The following is an 18,997-nucleotide window of genomic DNA, read 5'->3' on the forward strand; positions in this document are numbered from 1 at the left end:
TTGATTTGGTGCTAGGGGTTACTACACCAGAGCAAATTTTGACTTTGTTAGTAAATAACCAACATTGCAGTGGAGCATAGAGCATAGTCTTAATTGTCATCAATGTTGTGAGATGGCTATGGGAGCCTAAGTGCTCACACTATGTGCATGGTCCTGGACCCTCGCAAGGGAATGTGGACCTGAACATCTTATTTCCATGCTGTCTCAATGCCGTATTTAGTGAAGGGGAGCACCTGCCTCATGGGATAGGAGTTCAATGGCAAAGGCAAGAGAACCAGAAAAATGTAACAAGCTTTCTATGCTTTTTTCCCCCAGGGCCAAATTACGGATAAATTCCGCTTTACAACATTTTTCCTTTACTTTTCTCTGCTGGTAATAGAGCTTCTACTGTCCTGTTTCAAAGAAGCAAGACCATTTTTCTCCCCCTTCAGAGGTGAAATAGTAAGTATCAGCCCTTATTTCTTGATTTCTTGATACACATGTAACTAGGTCTACTTCCTTGCTGCCAAAAACAGCAATCTTCTTTAGCTTTATGGCAGGGATATAGCTATAGTCTTAGGGCAAAGAGAATTTTTTTAATAGACCTGAGGGAGAAGACCATTATGTTGCTCCGGTCCTTCATGGTCTTCATAGTCTAATACAGGGATCCCCAACCTTTGGAACCCGTGAGCAACATTCAGAAGTAAAAGGAGTTGAGGAGCAACACTAGCATGAAAAATGTTTCTGGGGACCGAAATAAGTGCTGTGATTGGCCATTTAGTAGCCCCTAGATAGATTGTCAACCTATATTGAGGCTCTGTTTGGCAGTGCACCTGGTTTTTATGCAACTAAAACTTGCCTCCAATTTCCGAATTCAAAAATAAGCACCTGCTTTGAGGCCACTGGGAGCAACATCCAAGGGGTTGGAGAGCAACATGTTGCTCACGAGCTACTGGTTGGGGATCACTGGTCTAATATCTCCACTGACAAGACACATGGCTGGATCACTGATGTAACCAGGAATGTAACAGAAGTAAATTCTCTAACTTTTCTTCTCCCTCTCTCTTTGACATAAACATATCATGGTGTACATTGTTAACACAGATTCAGCCCATTTCTCAGACACTTTCCCCACAGGTATAACAAAGCTTTAAAATAATATAACATCAGGAAATTGTTTTATATTTTCCCTCCACTTACAGAGTCCGTGTCCAGAATCAGATGCTGGTTTCCTTTCAAGATTAACATTTTGGTGGTTTACAAAGTAAGTAATCAGCCTTGGGTAGATGGAATTATCATCGTTATTACAAAACCTTTGTCAGGAGTGGGGTCAGATATTCACTTAATTGTTTATTCAGAAATTTGGCATTAATAAAATGTAAAGTTACTTGATTGAGCCCAGATTGGGTTCACTGTTAATTAGGGTTGGGATCTGCAATTCAGCAACTGAAGGACCACAAGTTGGGAAACACTGTGTGGCCATTTTGGTCTTCTTTCTCCATCTTGTTCTACTTTCTACATCCTGACCTTCTGTCTCCACCTTGCCCTCCATCTCCATCTTTTCCTACTTTCTCCACTTTGCCCTACTATCTCCATCTTGTCCTATGGTCTCCATCTTGTCCGACTGTCTCCAACTTGCCCTATTGTCTCTATGTTTTCCTATTGTCTCCATCTTGTCCTGCTCTCCCTATTTGTCTGACTTTCTCCATCTTGAACTACAGTCTTCATCTTGTGCTACTGTCTCCATCTTGTCCTACTGTCTCCATCTTGTCCTACTATTTTCATTATCCCCTACTCGTTCTATCTTGCCTTACATTTACTATCTTGCCTATTGTCACTATCTTACCATACTGTTGCCATCTTGCTCTACAGTCACCATATTATCCTGCTGTCACCCTCTTGTGCTGTTCCTGAAAATTCCCCTTACTGATGCCATCTTGCCATTATGCTGCTATTCTATTGCCATCTTGCCTTATGTCACCATCTTTCCCTACTGTTTCCCTATTCCTACCCAACCTAGGCTAGCATATTACCTTATTATACAGGCTATTTTCCTAACCAAAGCTGCATTCAGGGGGTACCTTTGGGAGTCCAGTCAGGGGCATTGCCACAATGATGAGACCAACAATGAGGGGACCAAAAGATGCTAAGGTCCATGTTCAATGTCTATTCGGGTGGGATGGAGGTGTGTTTGAGCAGAAGAGGGTGTGTTGTGAGGCTTCTCATGAAATAACTTCCAAGGGGAATCGCTGAGCTGGCCTGATGATAGAGTTAAAGTCCAATCCCACCCAATAGCCTGTTTTGCATTAACTGAAAGATGAGCCGGTTAGACTGAATCAAAGAGAATTCAAAAAAGCAACAAACCACCATCATCCTAAAAATAGAGTATACATCAGCGCTGAGAGATTTTCTAGCCAGGAATCATTCTGGCATGAAACTCTGTGATCTAATTTTATTGGCGGTTATATAGTACTAAATCTGCCATCTCTCATTTATTTGAATGTTCACTCACTGAAAAAGAAGCAGAAATTTGTAGGAGTTTGTGGTTGGGATTTTGACATAAATGAATATGCTCAGATATCACTGAATACAAAGTTCCTGGCCTAAAATTATGGAGATACGGGATTGAATAAAGGAGAGTTACATTTTTAACTCCACCCCTAGCCACCAGTATTGCTGCACAAAACAATACATCTGATATCCATAAATGTCTGACTTTCAGTTCCTGTAGTTTCTTATATTTATATATAATGTCATGACAGTTTGTTTTCTTGCCTTCAGAATGGCTATTTTAGGTTACAAAAGGCCACTAGAAGATAAAGATCTCTGGGCCCTAAATGAAGACGATACTTCCACTGTGGTTGTGACAAATCTTACCAAAGAGTGGGAGAAGGAAAAAAGTAATTTAGCGTAAGTAACTGTGCTTATCATGTATTAATGTTCGTACCAAGGCAATTCAAGTCAATAGCTGGCAGCAAAATGGGGAGCATTAGTGATGTGTGTGTCAATAAACGTCTATCCATATGTCATATTTGCTGAATGTCATCTCAATGACAGCTGCTCCAACTGATATCAGGTTAGGGATAGGCCAGATTATATTCTATTAAACTAGTGTGAAAATCCCACCAGGCTAGTATAACCTCGACAGATCTGCATTGGCCTGTAAAGTGATCCATTCATTGGCTCCAAGGCTACACAAACAGGTCAACCCAAAGATTGTTTGTTTGCTTGTTTGGTAACCCTCACCAAGCAAGAAGCAAAAATTTGCGAAATTCGCGAAACGGCGCTGGCGTCTCGTTTTTGACGCCGGCCCCGTTTTTTTTGACACCGGCGCCCGTTTTTGACATCGGTCCTTTTTTCGGAAAAAATGTTTTGACGCCGACGAATTTTTGAAGCAAAATTTCGCCGCCATTTCGTGAATTTATTCGCTGACGGCGAATCGTGCAGATTCGCCGTGAATTCGCGCCTGGTGAATAAATTCGCCCATCACTCATTAATACTTTACATACTTTATATTCAGGTCTGTGTCATAATCATTTATTAATGCCCTCTGTACCATCTATATTTTAGGCAGATGCAAGTCAAGTACAGTAAGAAGCCAGAAACGGTTCTCAATCATACAGATGAGAAAGCCAATGAATCTGACATTCTAATTGTCGACAACAAGAAACCAAAGGAACCGTCTTTCCTGAAAGTCTTGCTCAGAACCTTCGGGCCCTTCTTTCTCATTGGCTCCTTTTATAAGCTCTTCCAGGACCTCCTCTCATTTGTTAACCCTCAGCTACTAAGGTAATTTCAACATAATGTTCTACGTGGCTTGCTGGAACAACAAAACAACACTCATGGTTTCTCATATATAAAATACCAACTCATACAGAAATTCATAGAGATGAAAGGCAGTTTTAAACAAGCTGATTGCCTAGAGATTTGTTGTCTCAAAGCAATTGAATTGCTTTAAAAATCACTACCTTTTACTTCTGAAGAATGCTTCCACTCATATCCCTTGTATTAATTATGATCAGCAGGAAGGTAATGAGCTCTTTGTCAAGCTTTAGGACAAGGAGTAGTTCATAATGCTGTGGACTGCTCTGTTTTACTATGTACTTCTCTGCAAACAGCAACTGCAGTAGAACCAGGAAGTGACACATAAAGTTGAAGTGAAATAAGTTGCACTTTTATTGTTTATTTATTGTTTCTTTCTCTTTTAGTATTCTGATAACGTTCATAAAGGACAAAGATGCTCCTTCATGGTGGGGATTTTGCATTGCTGCCCTGATGTTCCTCTCATCTTTGGTCCAGACCTTAATCCTCCATCAGCATTTTCAGTACTGCTTTGTAACTGGCATGAGGCTTAGAAGTGCCATCACTGGTATAATATACAGAAAGGTGTGTTTTTGCTGAGATCTGCCCACAATTCCTCATCCAGCTCCACAGGGAGTCATAGTAACCAATGTTCAATAAGTAAAAGATATGATTTGTTTGCACTCCTTGCCCTGAAAGCATCGCAGTTTTTACTTAGAGCAGGCCCCTAAACCATCCAAACCAAATAAAAATTGCAAAAAATGAAAACATGCATTCATAAAATAGGGTCTGATTAAATAACATTTTCAGTTAGAGACTGAATAATTCAATATCTTTTCCCCCCTTAGTCACTGGTAATAACAAACTCTGCAAAACGCTCTTCCACGGTTGGAGAAGTGGTGAACCTGATGTCGGTTGATGCACAGCGGTTCCAGGATCTGACAACGTTTCTCAACATGCTGTGGTCTGCCCCATTACAGATATGCCTAGCACTTTATTTCCTCTGGCAGGTAACTATGATTGGTTATTGGTAGCCATATGTATAATAATTGGAGATCTGGAGTCATTTATATTAAAGGAAAGAGCCAAGGCCTCCATTTAATTCACTATTTGACAACATAACTTTCTGCTGAACAATGGGGTGGCCATATTGGATTTCTCTTCTTTTAGTAATATTCCAGCTATAAAGCGTTAAAGCCAACAAGGCTAGAGCTGAAAATTAAAAAAAAAACCTGGAAATTCCAGAATGCTGAGGCCCCATATAAGATAGCTATTTTCACTTTTTTATGGATATACAAAGCAGTTTATTGGAGCTGAGTTGAAAGATTAAATCATTTGCTCGATTTACCAATTTACATGATGACGTGAGTGATATTTAAGGAAATTCTATAAAATAAAAGTGTATCTTGTTTGTAGGCCCTGGGACCGCCCGTGTTAGCTGGCGTGGCTGTGATGATTTTGTTGATTCCTATCAATGCCTTTATAGCGATGAAAACTAGAGCATTCCAAGTAGGTGCAAAATAAAAACAAATGGAATTTTACAGTTTTCCAACAACATGAAACAGGTCAATTTTTATCATGGAATACAAAAACGAAGCAATAGTTTTGGGGTTGCTGTTTGTTACTGACTATGTTCATTATATCCCAACCTAACAATATATCCACTGGTGCAACCTAGTTGGGGCTAACAGAATGACTTGATTGCACCAGAAAAATTTTATTAGGTTGAAGGAGCAGAAAAATATATAGTACAAGTCTAGTAAACATCCTTAATGATAAGGCTGTTCTATTGGAGGTCCAATGCCAGATGTAGTCCTCCAAGAGATTTTATTGACCCAAACAGTTCCAAGATCTCCAAAGACCACTTTGATCACATCTTTTATAACTCCAAACATTTTTTAAAAAGTTGCATTGCTTCGAGCACTGTTCAAAATACTTTTGCACTTTACATACATTTTTTTTTACTAGTTGTCGAGCTATTAGCAGCTTAAAAAAATAAATTTGACACAACTGTGCCACCTGCTACTCATTTCAGCTACAGTTAGCTCAAAATGAAATTATTGAGACAATAAATAATTCTCTGCTTAGAACTGACCAGATAAATGTCCGTATCTGAAATTTCAAACATAACAAGAAGTTTATTGGCTCAGGAAATACATTTTTAGCTGACTCTAGCCAGTAAGCCAAAATGAGGCTGGGGCTGTTGTTTCCACTATCCTCTGCCCCCCTCCCCAAGCTGCAACATCCCCCCTGGCCCCTGCGCCTACCTTCTTTTTTCGTTCAGCCGCTGAGGGCCAGGGAGGAAAGTCGGAAGCCACTTCCGGCTTCCGTGCAAGGACTGGTCTAGTCCCACACTGGTTGTTTCAAATGGATTATACTAGTAGTTTAAAAACTGCTAATATCTTTAAAACTTGAAAACAAATATAAATTGCAAAAGGACTCAGTAGAGAGCACTAAACAACGTTATATACATTATTTTGAGGGTTTACGTTAAATATATATATATATTCATTTCTATATAAATCACTTAGATGAATACAATATGTGTTTATAGGTACATTCCACAGGTCCCTAGTGTACCGTAACTGATTTTTTACATTCTGTGTGCAACCAGCTTTGAAGTAGGTTTAGGTTAGAATTTAAATTTAAAAAATGTATGGCATATTTATGCGTCAACAGCAGTGCATCCAGCAACACAAACACCTCACTTACCACTTGCTTCTCTTCTGTTTCTATTTATCAACCCAGGTTGAGCAAATGCAGTATAAAGACTCCCGGATCAAACTGATGAATGAAATCTTAAATGGAATTAAGGTTTTAAAACTGTATGCCTGGGAACCATCGTTCAAACAGAAAGTCCTCGAAATACGAAACAAAGAACTAAATATCCTGAAGAGGGCTGCCTATCTCAATGCACTTTCGACTTTTGCCTGGACAAGCGCACCATTCTTGGTGAGACTTCGAGAATTTAATTCTTTGGTGTTTTGCTATTTTATGTTACTGTATTTATCTATATATACCTTTTTGCAATATGAGCCAAATAAATAGAACTTTTTTGTCCCTATTCTTTTTTTTTTTAGCATTAACTGATTTTTTTCAACTCATTGTTCTTTGGACTGTATCTCCAGTGTTTAGCCATATTTGATGTTTCCCTAGCTCTACCCAATTTATTGTGTACAATAATTTAATACATATTCATGACTAGTGTAGTGATGGGCGAATCTGTGCAGTTTTGCCCAGTGTCGGATTGGCACACAGGGATACCAGGAAAACTCCCGGTGTGCCAAGGTGTCAGTGGGCCCTCCTGCTTCTAAACAGAGAATAGGAGAATAGAGTAAGGAAAGGAAGAAAATAATACTTAAAGTGGGCCCCTGGTCTAAAGGTGTTTGGGTGGTCCCCTGGTCCAAGGGTTTTCGGTGGGCCCCTGGTGTCCCAGTCCAACACTGGTTTTGCCTCGCCGAAAAATCGGTGAATTTCCTTCGAAATTCGTGAAACGGCAAAAAATTTGTGAAACGCATTGAAGTCAATGGGCGTCAAAATACGGGCGTGTCAATTTTTATGCGTGCGCCAATTTTGATGAGCTTCAATTTTTTCGACACAGTGGATTTTTTGAGGGCGAATTGCAGCCGCAGTTTCACAAATTCATTCTCATGCGGAACGCCGAAATTTGCCGCAAATTGTGTCTGCCAGATTTATTCGCCAGTCGCTATTCATGACCTGGCTCTACTTAGTTTTTTCCAAAAACTTCTAGGCATGGTGGTATCTTGTCAATAGTACAAACTAAATGAGCACTATGTGCTTTCTATTTTTCTTGCTACTGCCCTTTAATTTTTTCTTATCTCAAACAATTGTAGGTCGCCCTGACCACTTTTGCTGTTTACGTTACAGTTGATGAAAAAAACATCCTTGATGCAGAGAAAGCCTTTGTATCCCTCTCTCTATTTAATATTTTAAGATTCCCCCTGAACATGCTGCCTCAGGTTATCAGCAATTTGGCACAGGTAAGAGCTGCAAACCATTCTTGATCTCTCCAGGGCTAGAGTCTGAAGGAATGATTATTCCATAGGGGGCAGTTCACAAGCTGATGAAATACTACTTTGAATTAGTAAATCTTAGCAATTGACCAGCAGCTTAGCCCTGATCAGTCAAATGTAATCAAGGTTGAAACAACAAGGGTTACTACTTGACCAAGCCAAGTAGAGTAAACCAAATTGCACCGATGCCTCCATTGGTGATTGCGCTTAGGCAGAAACCTACAAACCTACTGTGAGTGGCAGAAAATGGAATTCAGACGGGAGATTAGGAAAAGATACAGGGGAAGCTGTGAGAGGCACTTGGATTTAAAAGTTGCTACGGACACATCTGTGGGAGGGAGGGCTTACCTGAGAGTTAATGCAGACCAGAGATGGACAGGGAAATTCTTTTGTTATCGGTTCATAATAATTTCCTACATGCCAATATTAACAGCTGATTTCATCGGTTTTCAGGCAAGTGTTTCAATTAAGAGAATTCAGAATTTCTTGGCAAACGATGAACTAGACCCAAATGCAGTGACGAAAGACAAAACATTACCTGGTAAGGGTGAAGAAAACAAAAAATGTTTAGTGGTTTTTAATTATTTTAATGCTATAAAGTTTTATCATTTACAGTTAAGGTAAGTTTCATGGATGTTTATCACTTGATAAGTGATCACCTGAGAAGTGATACTCAGGACCTGGGATGTTCCAGACAACAGATCATTCTGTAATTTGGATCTTCATACCTTAAGTCTACTAGAAAATCATATAAACAAAAATAAACCCAATAGGCTGGTTTTTCTTACAATAAGGATTCATTATATCTTAGTTGGTATCAAGTAGAAGGTACTGTTTTGTTATTACAGAGAAAAAGGAAATCATTTTTAAAAATTCGGATTATTTGATGACAGTGCAGTAATTAGCCACTTTCAGGATAACAGGTTTCCGGATAACGGATTCAATACTTGTACTGTGTATTTTTAAAAGGAAAAGATAACCAAAATGTTGTTGTTTTTTCCCCCTTTTTCAGGTAATGCTATCACAGTACAGAATGGGACATTCAGCTGGGCTAAGAACAATGGAGCAATACTACAAAAGTAAGAAGCCAACAAGAACAATGGTCTGAAGCTTTCATCTTGCCTTCTTGCCATGCTGTGAGCATGTTGACCTGCTGTCTCCATCTCCTCCTACTGTTGCAATCTTGCACTATTTTCCTAATGCACCTCGCTCGCTCTCTCTCTCTCAAGACTCAACACTTCTTGAGCCCACAAGCCCCTTGCCAGTCTTGATTTTGACCAGGGCCAGATTTACATAGTGGGCACCCCTAGCCTCACTAATGTTGCCCCTGTCCCTTGGTAGGGATTGGTGCATGGGAAATTTAAAAAATTATTGTATCTCCAGCACATTCCCAGTGTTTTTGAACCAATGTGGGTGTGGTTGGACAGCATGCCGCCCCTAAAATCCTGCCGCCGTAGGCCCGGGCCTTGGTGGCCCTGATTTTGACTCCACTTACAGTCAATTGAACCTATTTTAGGTCTCAGGTTTGACTTTCACTCAAACTAGGTAGAAGTGACCAAGACACTTCCCTTACTTAACCGATAATCTTCTATGGCTGTCGCATCTTTTGTGCTGAACAGTGTGTTGACATTTCATTCTAAATATTTGCAAAAATTCGCTGGCGAAAAATCCACTGCATCGAAAAAAAATTTGAGAGCACATCAGAATAGTCACGTGCATAAAAATTGTCACGCGTCAAAATTATTCGGACGCCCATTGACTTTAATGCATTTGGACAAACTAGGCGCGTGTTTAAAAATTGTCGCCGGCGTCATGCATCAAAATTGAATAGCGGCAGAATAATTTTGACGCTCATTGACTGTAATGCGTTTTGTGAGTTTTTCGCCATTTCGATAATTTATTTGGTGAATCGGAACAGGACTAATTCTAAACCATTTTGTTCCATATACAGTATTAACTTGTTGGTTCCAACTGGCTCCTTGGTGGCAATTGTAGGCCAGGTTGGCTGTGGAAAATCCTCCTTGGTGTCGGCCCTGCTTGGTGAAATGGAAAAAGAAGAAGGGGAGGTGTCTGTGAGGGTATGTTACCTTTTTATTCAACCTTTACTGAATGGAACATTAGTTGCTTATAGTTACCTCTTTTAATGCCTGTATTATAAAAGATTGTACATCTATGCTTTGCAAGGCCATCTAAAGATCTCCCATAATCTTCTTTTGTACATTTGCTTTCCTGTTTTTTAGGGTTCTGTAGCGTATGTTCCTCAACAAGCCTGGATACAAAATTCCACTCTGAAAGACAATATTCTGTTTGGCAGACCTACAAATGAAAATAACTACAAGAAGGTTTTGGAAGCATGTGCATTAGTGACGGATCTGGAAGTCCTTCCTGGTGGGGACCAGACTGAGATTGGAGAGAAGGTACCTGTTAAACTCAATGAAATTGCAATACTTTTCAGACTGCACATGCCTTTACAATTTTTAAGAGGGAGGGAAATAGTGGAAGCACTCAAGGCTAAATCAAAATATATTTAAATATAATGGAAGTGCTACTTACAATGCACTTCCCTGGGCCCCTGTCTCATAAATAATTCAGTATAAATGCAAGTGCATGTTTACAAAACAGGGGTTTTTATTTACCAAAGTTATGATCATAAAATTGAAAAGCCACCATACCACGTCAAGGTAAACCACTCTAATTTACAATTTTTAAGAACATAACTGGAACTTCTTTTAAACAAATAAACCTAATCCTGTTAGCTTTGGGGCTAAAAAATGTAAAATATATCATATTATCACAGATAATTAGATGCATGTTGACAGGAAAAGTCAGAAAACGAGATCCCCCGATGTGGGACATATAAATTCAGTTTGGTATCTTTTTGTGGTTTCTAAGCTGTAATATTTCCGGCATATCATCATCATCATTTATTTATGTAGCACCAGCTAGTTATGCAGCGCTTTAAATGTGATGAGAGAAGACAATTGAGGAAGGTTAGAAATGTTAAATATATTCTTCTTTTCAACTGGGTAGTAATATGTTTGTGTCTTATTGTTTCTCAGGGCATCAATCTGTCAGGAGGCCAGAAGCAGCGAGTGAGTCTTGCCCGGGCTGTGTTTAGCAATTCCGATGTGTATCTCTTGGATGATCCTCTTTCTGCTGTGGACGCTCATGTGGCAAAACACATATTTGACAACGTCATAGGACCCGATGGTTTACTACGTGGAAAAGTAGGTTCAAACGCCTACATTGTGAGCAGCAGGTTTTTATTTGAAACTTTCTTAAAGGAGAACTATACCCCCCCTACCATACCCCCCCTACCAAAAGCCCCCCTAAACGTCCAGGCATTGCTCCCCTTGATGTACTTTAGTGTTAAAAAAAAACTTTAAAAAAATTCTCACCCATAAATGCAGAAAAGCGCAATGGAACCCCCTGGTCGCCACCTTCGGCTCTTTGTATAGTTTTCGTGATGGAAGAATATGTGCCGCTTTGCTGAAAAATCTGTGCTGCTTCACCGAAAATATCTTGCAACGACAATTTTGACGCGAACGACAATTTTGATATGCATGACTATTTTGTCCAAATGCATTAAAGTCAATGGGCGTCTGAATAATTTTGATGTGCGACAATTTTATGCGCGCGACTATTCTGATGTGCGACAATGTTTTTTTATCGCAGCACATTTTTCGCGGGCGAATTTTCACCTCAGTTTCACAAATTTATTTGCTGGCGTCAAAACACTGAAATTCGCTGAAAATTTGTGCCTGTCGAATTAATCGGCTCATCGCTAGTCTTCGGGCCTTTTCGTCATCACGAAGCCTGCCGGAGCATGTGCAGTTGGGCCAAGTCAGGAATCAGCTTCAACGCAGATTCGCAGTCTGCGTTGAGACCCAAAGACTATATGAAGAGCCGGAAGATGGTGACCGGGAGCAGCGCCGTTTCTGGGGAAGGAGCCGCCCCTGCACCAACTTACCTGTCGGGAGGGGAGGCAGGAACACGATTGCGGAGAGCGCAACTGCGCTCTCTCGCAATAGCACAGCCGAATTTCCGGTTTAAAAACCGGAAATTCGGCTCTTAAAGGTGCAGGAGCGGCTTTTTGCCGCCCCTGGAATCCTCTCTGGCGCTGCCGCCTGAGGTGAGCGGCTCAGCTCGCCTCATTGGCGGAGCGCCCCTGACCGGGAGCGCCGATCCGTTTCTCTGCACTTAAGAGTCAGAATTTTTAAAGGTTTTTTTTTTTTTACACTAAAGCCCATCGCAGGGAGGGAGAGGGGGGTAACGTCTGGAAGTTTATTGGGGGGCTTTTGGTAGGTGGGGTTAGTTCTCCTTTAAGGGATGTCGACATAAGAACATAGTTATGGTGTTCGATTGCATCATAAAGTTCTCCCAAAGTGCCCTGTAATGACCTCCTGTGGCGACAGCTAGAGAAATGATCAATAGTGAAATGAAACCTATAAATGCTGCAAGCTGTGTGCAAGAGTAAGGAAAGATGGTGACAGTTGGCCAAGATGGCTCTTCAGCTGTTATTGAAGGACAACACTTATACAAATCATGAAGCCCTATGTTTACTTATAACCCTCACCTAAGGAGAATCTACAACCAATACTCCAGAAACACTTGCATATAGTGGGAGTCCCACTGTGGACACTGGACCAACAAATACAGCACTAATAGGGTACAGATACCACATCCCAAATGGAACACCGGGTACAAGGCTTGTTTTCCTGCCACTCATCAAATGTGGTCTACCTTGTTACATGACTGAAATGTCCCACTACAGAACTGTATATTGGGGAAACAGGACAGAAGCTAAGAGACAGAATGATAAAGTGAAGTCATTTTCAGTTAGCCAATAAATGGCATCACAAAACCACAAAAAATACTATTGTCTTTTTCTGAAGGACAACACTTAATATTATACAATGAAAATGGGAGTTTAAAAAGCCAGGATCTCAGAATAACTAGAGGGTTGTATTTAGAGTACTAACAGCTTGTGTTTTACATTACAGACAAGAGTGTTGGTCACTCATGGCATTAGTTTCCTGCCCCAAGTGGACCATATTGTTGTAATGGTGGATGGTCGGGTGACAGAAATGGGATCTTATCAAGAGCTTCTAAAGCAAAACGGAGCCTTTTCCGAATTCCTGCGTAATTATGCTTTTGAAGATGAAGTAGAAGAAGACGATATAACAAGTTAGTATGTCCAGTCATTCTTTGGGCAAGTCTAAACAATTAATATAACCAAAACAGACCACTTACTTCGGTAATGTAATGAATGGGTCATTGTAGGTTCATCATCATCAATGGGGCACAATTCTGTAATGATTTGTTTGATAAAACTGTGGTGTCATCAGTAGCCTTTGTTTAGAATCCCTGCAATAAAGCAAGACAGAAAAGAAGTTGCTTTATGAAAATGATATACTTCTGAAAATGTTTTTTTGGCCTCCGTTGAGGTGTGTTTTTCCTAATACCCAGGTACCTTTTGACATGGGTACCAGGAAGTACATCCCCCACAGAAGCAAAAGAAAGCAAATATAACCTTTCCATAAGTACGTGTATATCATTTTCACAAAACGACACAATTTATCTCACATGCATTGATTTTCTGAGACACTTTGCTATTGGTTTTCATGTTTTATTTTTGTTTTCTAAACCATTTGCTGTAAACATTTTTTTGTACGACTTCTTTAAGGCACAGTGGTTTGCAAACTTTTGTCAAAATGTATCTTTTGCAACATTTTGCCAATTTTTTGTTTTTAGTTCCAGATGAAGAAGAAGTTTTATTGGCTGAGGAAACATTAAGCGATCACACCGATCTGGCAGATAATGAGCCTATTGTCAATGAAGCCCGCAGGAATTTCATTAGGTGAGGAGTAAATACCTAGTGCTGCAAGGCCAAAATCCATTTGAATCATGTTCAAATGCACTTGTGTAAAAGAAAGCCCAAAGGATAGTATTAATGTCAAAAGCAACTTACTGGCTTTGCCTGCTGCAGACTGGCATCACTTAAACAACTTAAACAACTATTGCATTTATTATATATATAATTAACAAGACTACTCATTTATTCTCAGGCAAATAAGCATCCTGTCTGATGGAGAACCTTCCCATGCAATGTCAACTAGAAGAAGGTTTACTGAAAAGAAGCCACCGGAGAACCTCGTGGCCAAACACCCACCAGCAGAGAAGCTCATTCAAACAGAAACTGCAGAGACAGGAAGGGTAGGTTTAGCAAATATTAAAAAGAAAAGTCCATGTTATATTGCTTAGTACAGGTATGGGACCCTTTATCCAGAATGCTTGGGACCTGGGGTTTTCCGAATAACGGATCTTTCCGTAATTTGGATCGTCATACCTTAGCATTACTAGAAAATAATTTAAACATTAAATAATAGGCTGTTTTTGCTTCCAATAAGAATTAATGATATCTTAATTTGGATCAAATACAAGGTACTGTTTTATTATTAAAGAGATAAAAGAAATCATGTTTAAAAATTTGGATTATTTGGATAAAATGGAGTCAGCCTTTCCGTACTTCTGAGCTTTCTGGATAACGGGTTTCCGTATAAGGGATCCCATACCTGTACAGGGGATTACCTATGCCGACATAGATTTAAGAGATAAAGAGAGTTTTCTTTTAGTCTTAATGTGCAAAATGTATAATACATGTTTTGTTTTGTTTTTTAGGTAAAAATGACGGTGTTCTGGCAATATATCAAGGCAGTTGGGTTGGCAGTTGCTATATTTATATGTTTCCTGTACTGCTGTCAAAATGCAGCTGCCATAGGTGCGAATGTGTGGCTTAGCGACTGGACCAATGAGCCAGTAATAAATGAGACTCAGCAGAACACACAAATGCGCGTTGGGGTCTATGCTGCTCTGGGGCTGCTACAAGGTAAGAGTAACAGCTGGGTGAACATTTAGGTGAAATAGCTACTAGGTGCCAATCATTAAAGATGTTACAGTTCAGGTGCAAAATGTGTAACTGGATCCATGTAAAAAAGTGTCTGTCACCTGTGGAACAACAGGTTATAAAGCATCTTGCTGTCATCTTGCTGTACAACACCTGCTACTGCTAATACAGCTCTCCATTCCTACTGCCACCACTTTGCCTACTTGCCCTGCCATGAGGTAAATGTGTGGTCCATTATTACATTTTCCCTCACTTCCTACAGCCTCTGTGTAGGGCTATTTTAATTGTATGACTTTGTATAATCACTCATATTCTTTCATCCACTATTGGCAGTGTTTGGGTTTGTCTGAGCAGGGGTCTCCAACCTTTTTTATCCATGAGCCACATTCAAATTCAAAAAAGAGCTGGAGAGCAACACAAGCATGAAAACAGTTCCTGGGGAAGCAAAATAAGGACTGTAATTGGCTATTTGGTAGCTCCTATGTGGATTTGCAGCCTACAGGAGGTTCTGTTTGGCAATAAACCTGGTTTTTATGCAGCTAAAACTTTTCTCCAAGAAATGAAATTCAAAAATAAGCACCTGCTTTGAGGCCACTGGTAGCAACATCCAAGGGGTTGGTGAGCAAGCTACTGGTTGGGGATCACTGGTCTTGAGAATACATATCTATGGATGAAGAAAAAATCATTAACAATTGTTAAGGTCTCTTGTGCCCAAAGACTTGGAGTCTTGTAGTATGAAAATTCTTCTTGCCCTCATTCCCAATGAACAAGGCTCAGCCCATTCAGTGAACTCATGGGCTGGTCGTTGGGCACCTCATTTTAATTACTAGTTTGCAAATTCAAACAGTAAACGTTTTGGTGAGCTGTTTAAAAAGTGTAAAAAACAAATGCCTTGCTTCAGTAAAATCCAATAATGAAGAAGGGCCGCAGTGAATTTATGCTGGGTGGTGGTTACGCAACATGTTTGTGATCGAAGCCCTTCATCAAGTGTTAATTTGTGTAACAGTAAAATGCCATATGGAATGCTCATGTTTTCATTTTATCAACAGGCCTTCTGGTCATGACATCATCCTTCACTCTGGCCATCGCTGGAATAGGAGCAGCCCGAAAACTCCATTCTGCTCTCCTGGACAACAAAATGCACACGCCCCAGTCTTTCTATGACACAACACCTATCGGACGCATTATCAACCGGTTTTCCAAAGATATCTATGTGATTGATGAAGTGATACCTGGAACTATCTTAATGTTCCTGGCAACATTTTTCACATCGCTGTCCACAATGATTGTAATTGTGGCGAGCACGCCCCTTTTTGCGGTGGTGATCTTCCCACTTGCATTTGCATATATATTTGTGCAGGTAAGATATTGGCTTTACACTTTTAAAGTAGGGTGGGAGACTTAAAGGTAAAAAGGTCTTTCACATTGTGAAGTTAAACTGTTCTGTAAGAACTTCTATTTGCCCCAACTTAATAATCAGTTAATAATAGAAATTACTTTACTAAGTTAACTATAGAAAACAGGCTTTTAATCTGCCTTTTGGAAGTTAGGCTAGTGTAGTATGGGGGGTAAATCCTTTCATATTACATTATAATAGTGCTGTAGGTTTTTTGCAGGACAATGGGAATGAGACAAAAGTAACATGAAAGTTGACCATAGGACTGGCCAGACCAGGGATGACTTTGACGTAGTTGAATTACAATGCATCTTAAATATATTGCAATATATGGACAAACAATCCCTGGGAGGGTGTTTTTAGTAGCTTAAGGCACAAAATGTCCTAAATATATTGTTAATGGGTTGAGTGCAGAAGACCTCTTGTATTTGTCTGAATTAGACAAAGCAGATTTAGATGGATACATGAAGTTTATCAGTGGTATTGAAATACAAGTGCCAACGCATTTGAAAAGACATTAGATGTTTAGAATGAGTCAGAGCTGAAGTCCTCAAGTTCAACCATCACTAAAGAGTCATTTGAGGAATGAAACAAGCATATTGCTTTCTTCCTCAGGGCAAGTCCAATATCCCTTTCAGAGTTTACCTGGATGCAGATCTCCTATTCCATGGTAGGCTAGAGCAGTGGTGAAGGGCCACTTTAGTGATGAATTGGGAGAATATCTATTTGTTCTCCTAGCCACTTCCAGAAGCCCACTAAGTAGGTCATTCAGGGTGAGACATGGGGTGAACACATTCCATTTCCATATCCATGTAAACTAAAAGGCTTAAATCAATATTTGTATATATCTGTAACCTTGTTATGAGCTAAGAAGGCCCAGCCTGAAGGCCAGTTAGGGGGAAATTTGGGGTCAGTATTTATTTCTACCCTGGGTTCCCCTTGAACTATAGCAGAGTGACTGTTTCCCCAATGTTTCTATATATCTTAAGCTAAGGGGGCCAGCCTGAAACCCAGTTAGGGTGAGATTTGGGGTGAATGCTTATTTGTGCCCTGGGTACCCCTGAACTAGGCTTGGGGTAATGGTTACCTCCAATACTTCTATATATCTGTAACTTTGTTAAGAGCAGTAACGAGTGAAATTTCTTGTTAGCTCTCACCACTAAAATATCCTAGAAGCCAATGTATTGTGCACTGAAAAAGTTGCATGGTCACCTCAAAACACACTGATTTACTTTAATGCATTTTGTAAGACCAAATATTGTTCCAAAACAGTTGTTTTTTTCTCTATTCTACTTTTTGTTCCTTGGTTACTTTCTTCCCAAAGATCAGGTTGGAGGTGTCCAGAACTAGCCACCATTTGGGACTTGCATTGATACCTATAGAAAATAGATATAGCTTGATGCTGCTTGCCTTGCCTTAACAATCAATGAAGAGCAAAACCTCCATTCTATCCACTATCCTGTCCTCCTTGATGTTGGGCTGTTTTCTGTTGTTAGGCTTGGGTAACTTTGAGGACAATATTTGGCAGATATTGGATTGACTTAACCAAAAGGGATTTCGGTGAGGCTAATAATCACAGGTGTCATTCCAATCTGAATATATAATACAAATTGGTATCCTATATTTGTCTACTATTTGGGCCTTCTGGCTTCATGTTCAGGATTACTTTAAGGCGGTAATTTATGAAGCTCTGAATTTATCTCAGTATTTCTAAGCAGCCCGAATGGACCTTATTTATCATTCAAAAAAATAGGTTCTGGCAAACTTCGGACCTTTGCCTGAAAAGTCAAAAGTTTTCAGACACATTTTTCGTGGTTTTCAGACTTTTTGGCCCAAAATCTTTGAATATTAGTACTGACAACAGCGCAGACACTGGGACCTTCCCCATTGACTAATACAGGACCACGAGTGCTTTGAGAGTTTTCATACCATCGGACTTTAATAAATCCTGGAAAAAAAAAATTTTTAAGGACAGAAAAATCTGAATTTTTGGAATTTCGGGTATTCGGAACTTAATAAATAACCCCCTAAGTGTAATCTTTTTTTTCATCAGGCATGATTGCCTTTTCAGTGAGTTCTCATAATTTGTACAGAATAAGACAGCTCCAATATGGTAATTTGTCCTTCAAGTAGAAGGCCAGGTTTGACATGGTCAAAGTCTTCACCAGCACCAAAATTCAAAGGCTTCAGTCATTTTCCTGTCCAAGAGTCTGTGGTAATGATGTTAGTTTCTAATGTGTGTTATTTCTTTCTGACCTTTCAGAGATTTTATGTTGCAACATCGCGGCAACTAAAGCGTCTAGAGTCTGTCAGTCGATCTCCTATATATTCTCATTTCTCTGAGACCATCACAGGAGCCATCGTTATCCGGGCCTACGGGAGGCAAAATAGCTTCATTTCCCTAAGTGATAACAAAGTTGATGAAAACCAAAAAAGTTACTATCCAGGCATCGTATCAAACAGGTGAGAGAGCGGTAATTTGTTTGTCTAGGTGCAATAAAAATGTAAATGGAGCATGGTGTTAATAAAATAAATTATACATGTCCTGGGGCAGACGATTAATCAGGGAATCATGGGTGAATTTGCATTTTGAATACTTTTTCATCTGAATGCGCATTCATTTCAGCATCAGGAAGTTTTTGTTCTATTGGACACACTCCAACGGCACTTAATATTAATCCTGTACATGTAGTGCAATTTACCCTTGGCTATCCTCAGGTTACCTTTGCTTTGTTTTCTTGGGGAAACAGTGGCTAAATAAAAAGTTTTGTAGAACTACTTGTTGCTGAGTTTTCTGTTGTCTTATTTTCTTCCAAGGGCTGTTTCTTGCTCCTCCTTGCTGCAGTCTTCCTCTTGCATTTATTTTCTGTCGTGTGTGTT

The 18,997-nt window shown here is 39.8% G+C and overlaps 1 protein-coding gene across 3 annotated transcripts in view; it reads left to right on the forward strand.

Moving 5' to 3' along the window:
- abcc3.S (ATP binding cassette subfamily C member 3 S homeolog) overlaps positions 1-18,997 on the forward strand; it is a 53,136-nt gene that overhangs the window by 18,586 nt on the left and 15,553 nt on the right. The window contains exons 5-24 of one of the 3 annotated variants that reach the window (XM_041578717.1): positions 316-441; positions 1,182-1,243; positions 2,761-2,889; positions 3,550-3,768; positions 4,188-4,365; positions 4,629-4,790; positions 5,197-5,289; positions 6,529-6,732; positions 7,635-7,781; positions 8,268-8,355; positions 8,827-8,893; positions 9,766-9,892; positions 10,055-10,231; positions 10,874-11,041; positions 12,818-13,001; positions 13,569-13,674; positions 13,883-14,030; positions 14,496-14,703; positions 15,771-16,081; positions 18,381-18,580. In XM_041578717.1, the coding sequence (XP_041434651.1) occupies positions 316-441; positions 1,182-1,243; positions 2,761-2,889; positions 3,550-3,768; positions 4,188-4,365; positions 4,629-4,790; positions 5,197-5,289; positions 6,529-6,732; positions 7,635-7,781; positions 8,268-8,355; positions 8,827-8,893; positions 9,766-9,892; positions 10,055-10,231; positions 10,874-11,041; positions 12,818-13,001; positions 13,569-13,674; positions 13,883-14,030; positions 14,496-14,703; positions 15,771-16,081; positions 18,381-18,580 (3,104 nt within the window). The remainder of the gene's footprint in view (positions 1-315; positions 442-1,181; positions 1,244-2,760; positions 2,890-3,549; positions 3,769-4,187; positions 4,366-4,628; positions 4,791-5,196; positions 5,290-6,528; positions 6,733-7,634; positions 7,782-8,267; positions 8,356-8,826; positions 8,894-9,765; positions 9,893-10,054; positions 10,232-10,873; positions 11,042-12,817; positions 13,002-13,568; positions 13,675-13,882; positions 14,031-14,495; positions 14,704-15,770; positions 16,082-18,380; positions 18,581-18,997) is intronic. The other 2 variants (XM_041578719.1, XM_041578720.1) reach the window with 2 other exon arrangements.

Source organism: Xenopus laevis, chromosome 9_10S, assembly GCF_017654675.1.
Source record: "Xenopus laevis strain J_2021 chromosome 9_10S, Xenopus_laevis_v10.1, whole genome shotgun sequence".
In the NCBI taxonomy this organism is placed as follows: domain Eukaryota; kingdom Metazoa; phylum Chordata; class Amphibia; order Anura; family Pipidae; genus Xenopus; species Xenopus laevis.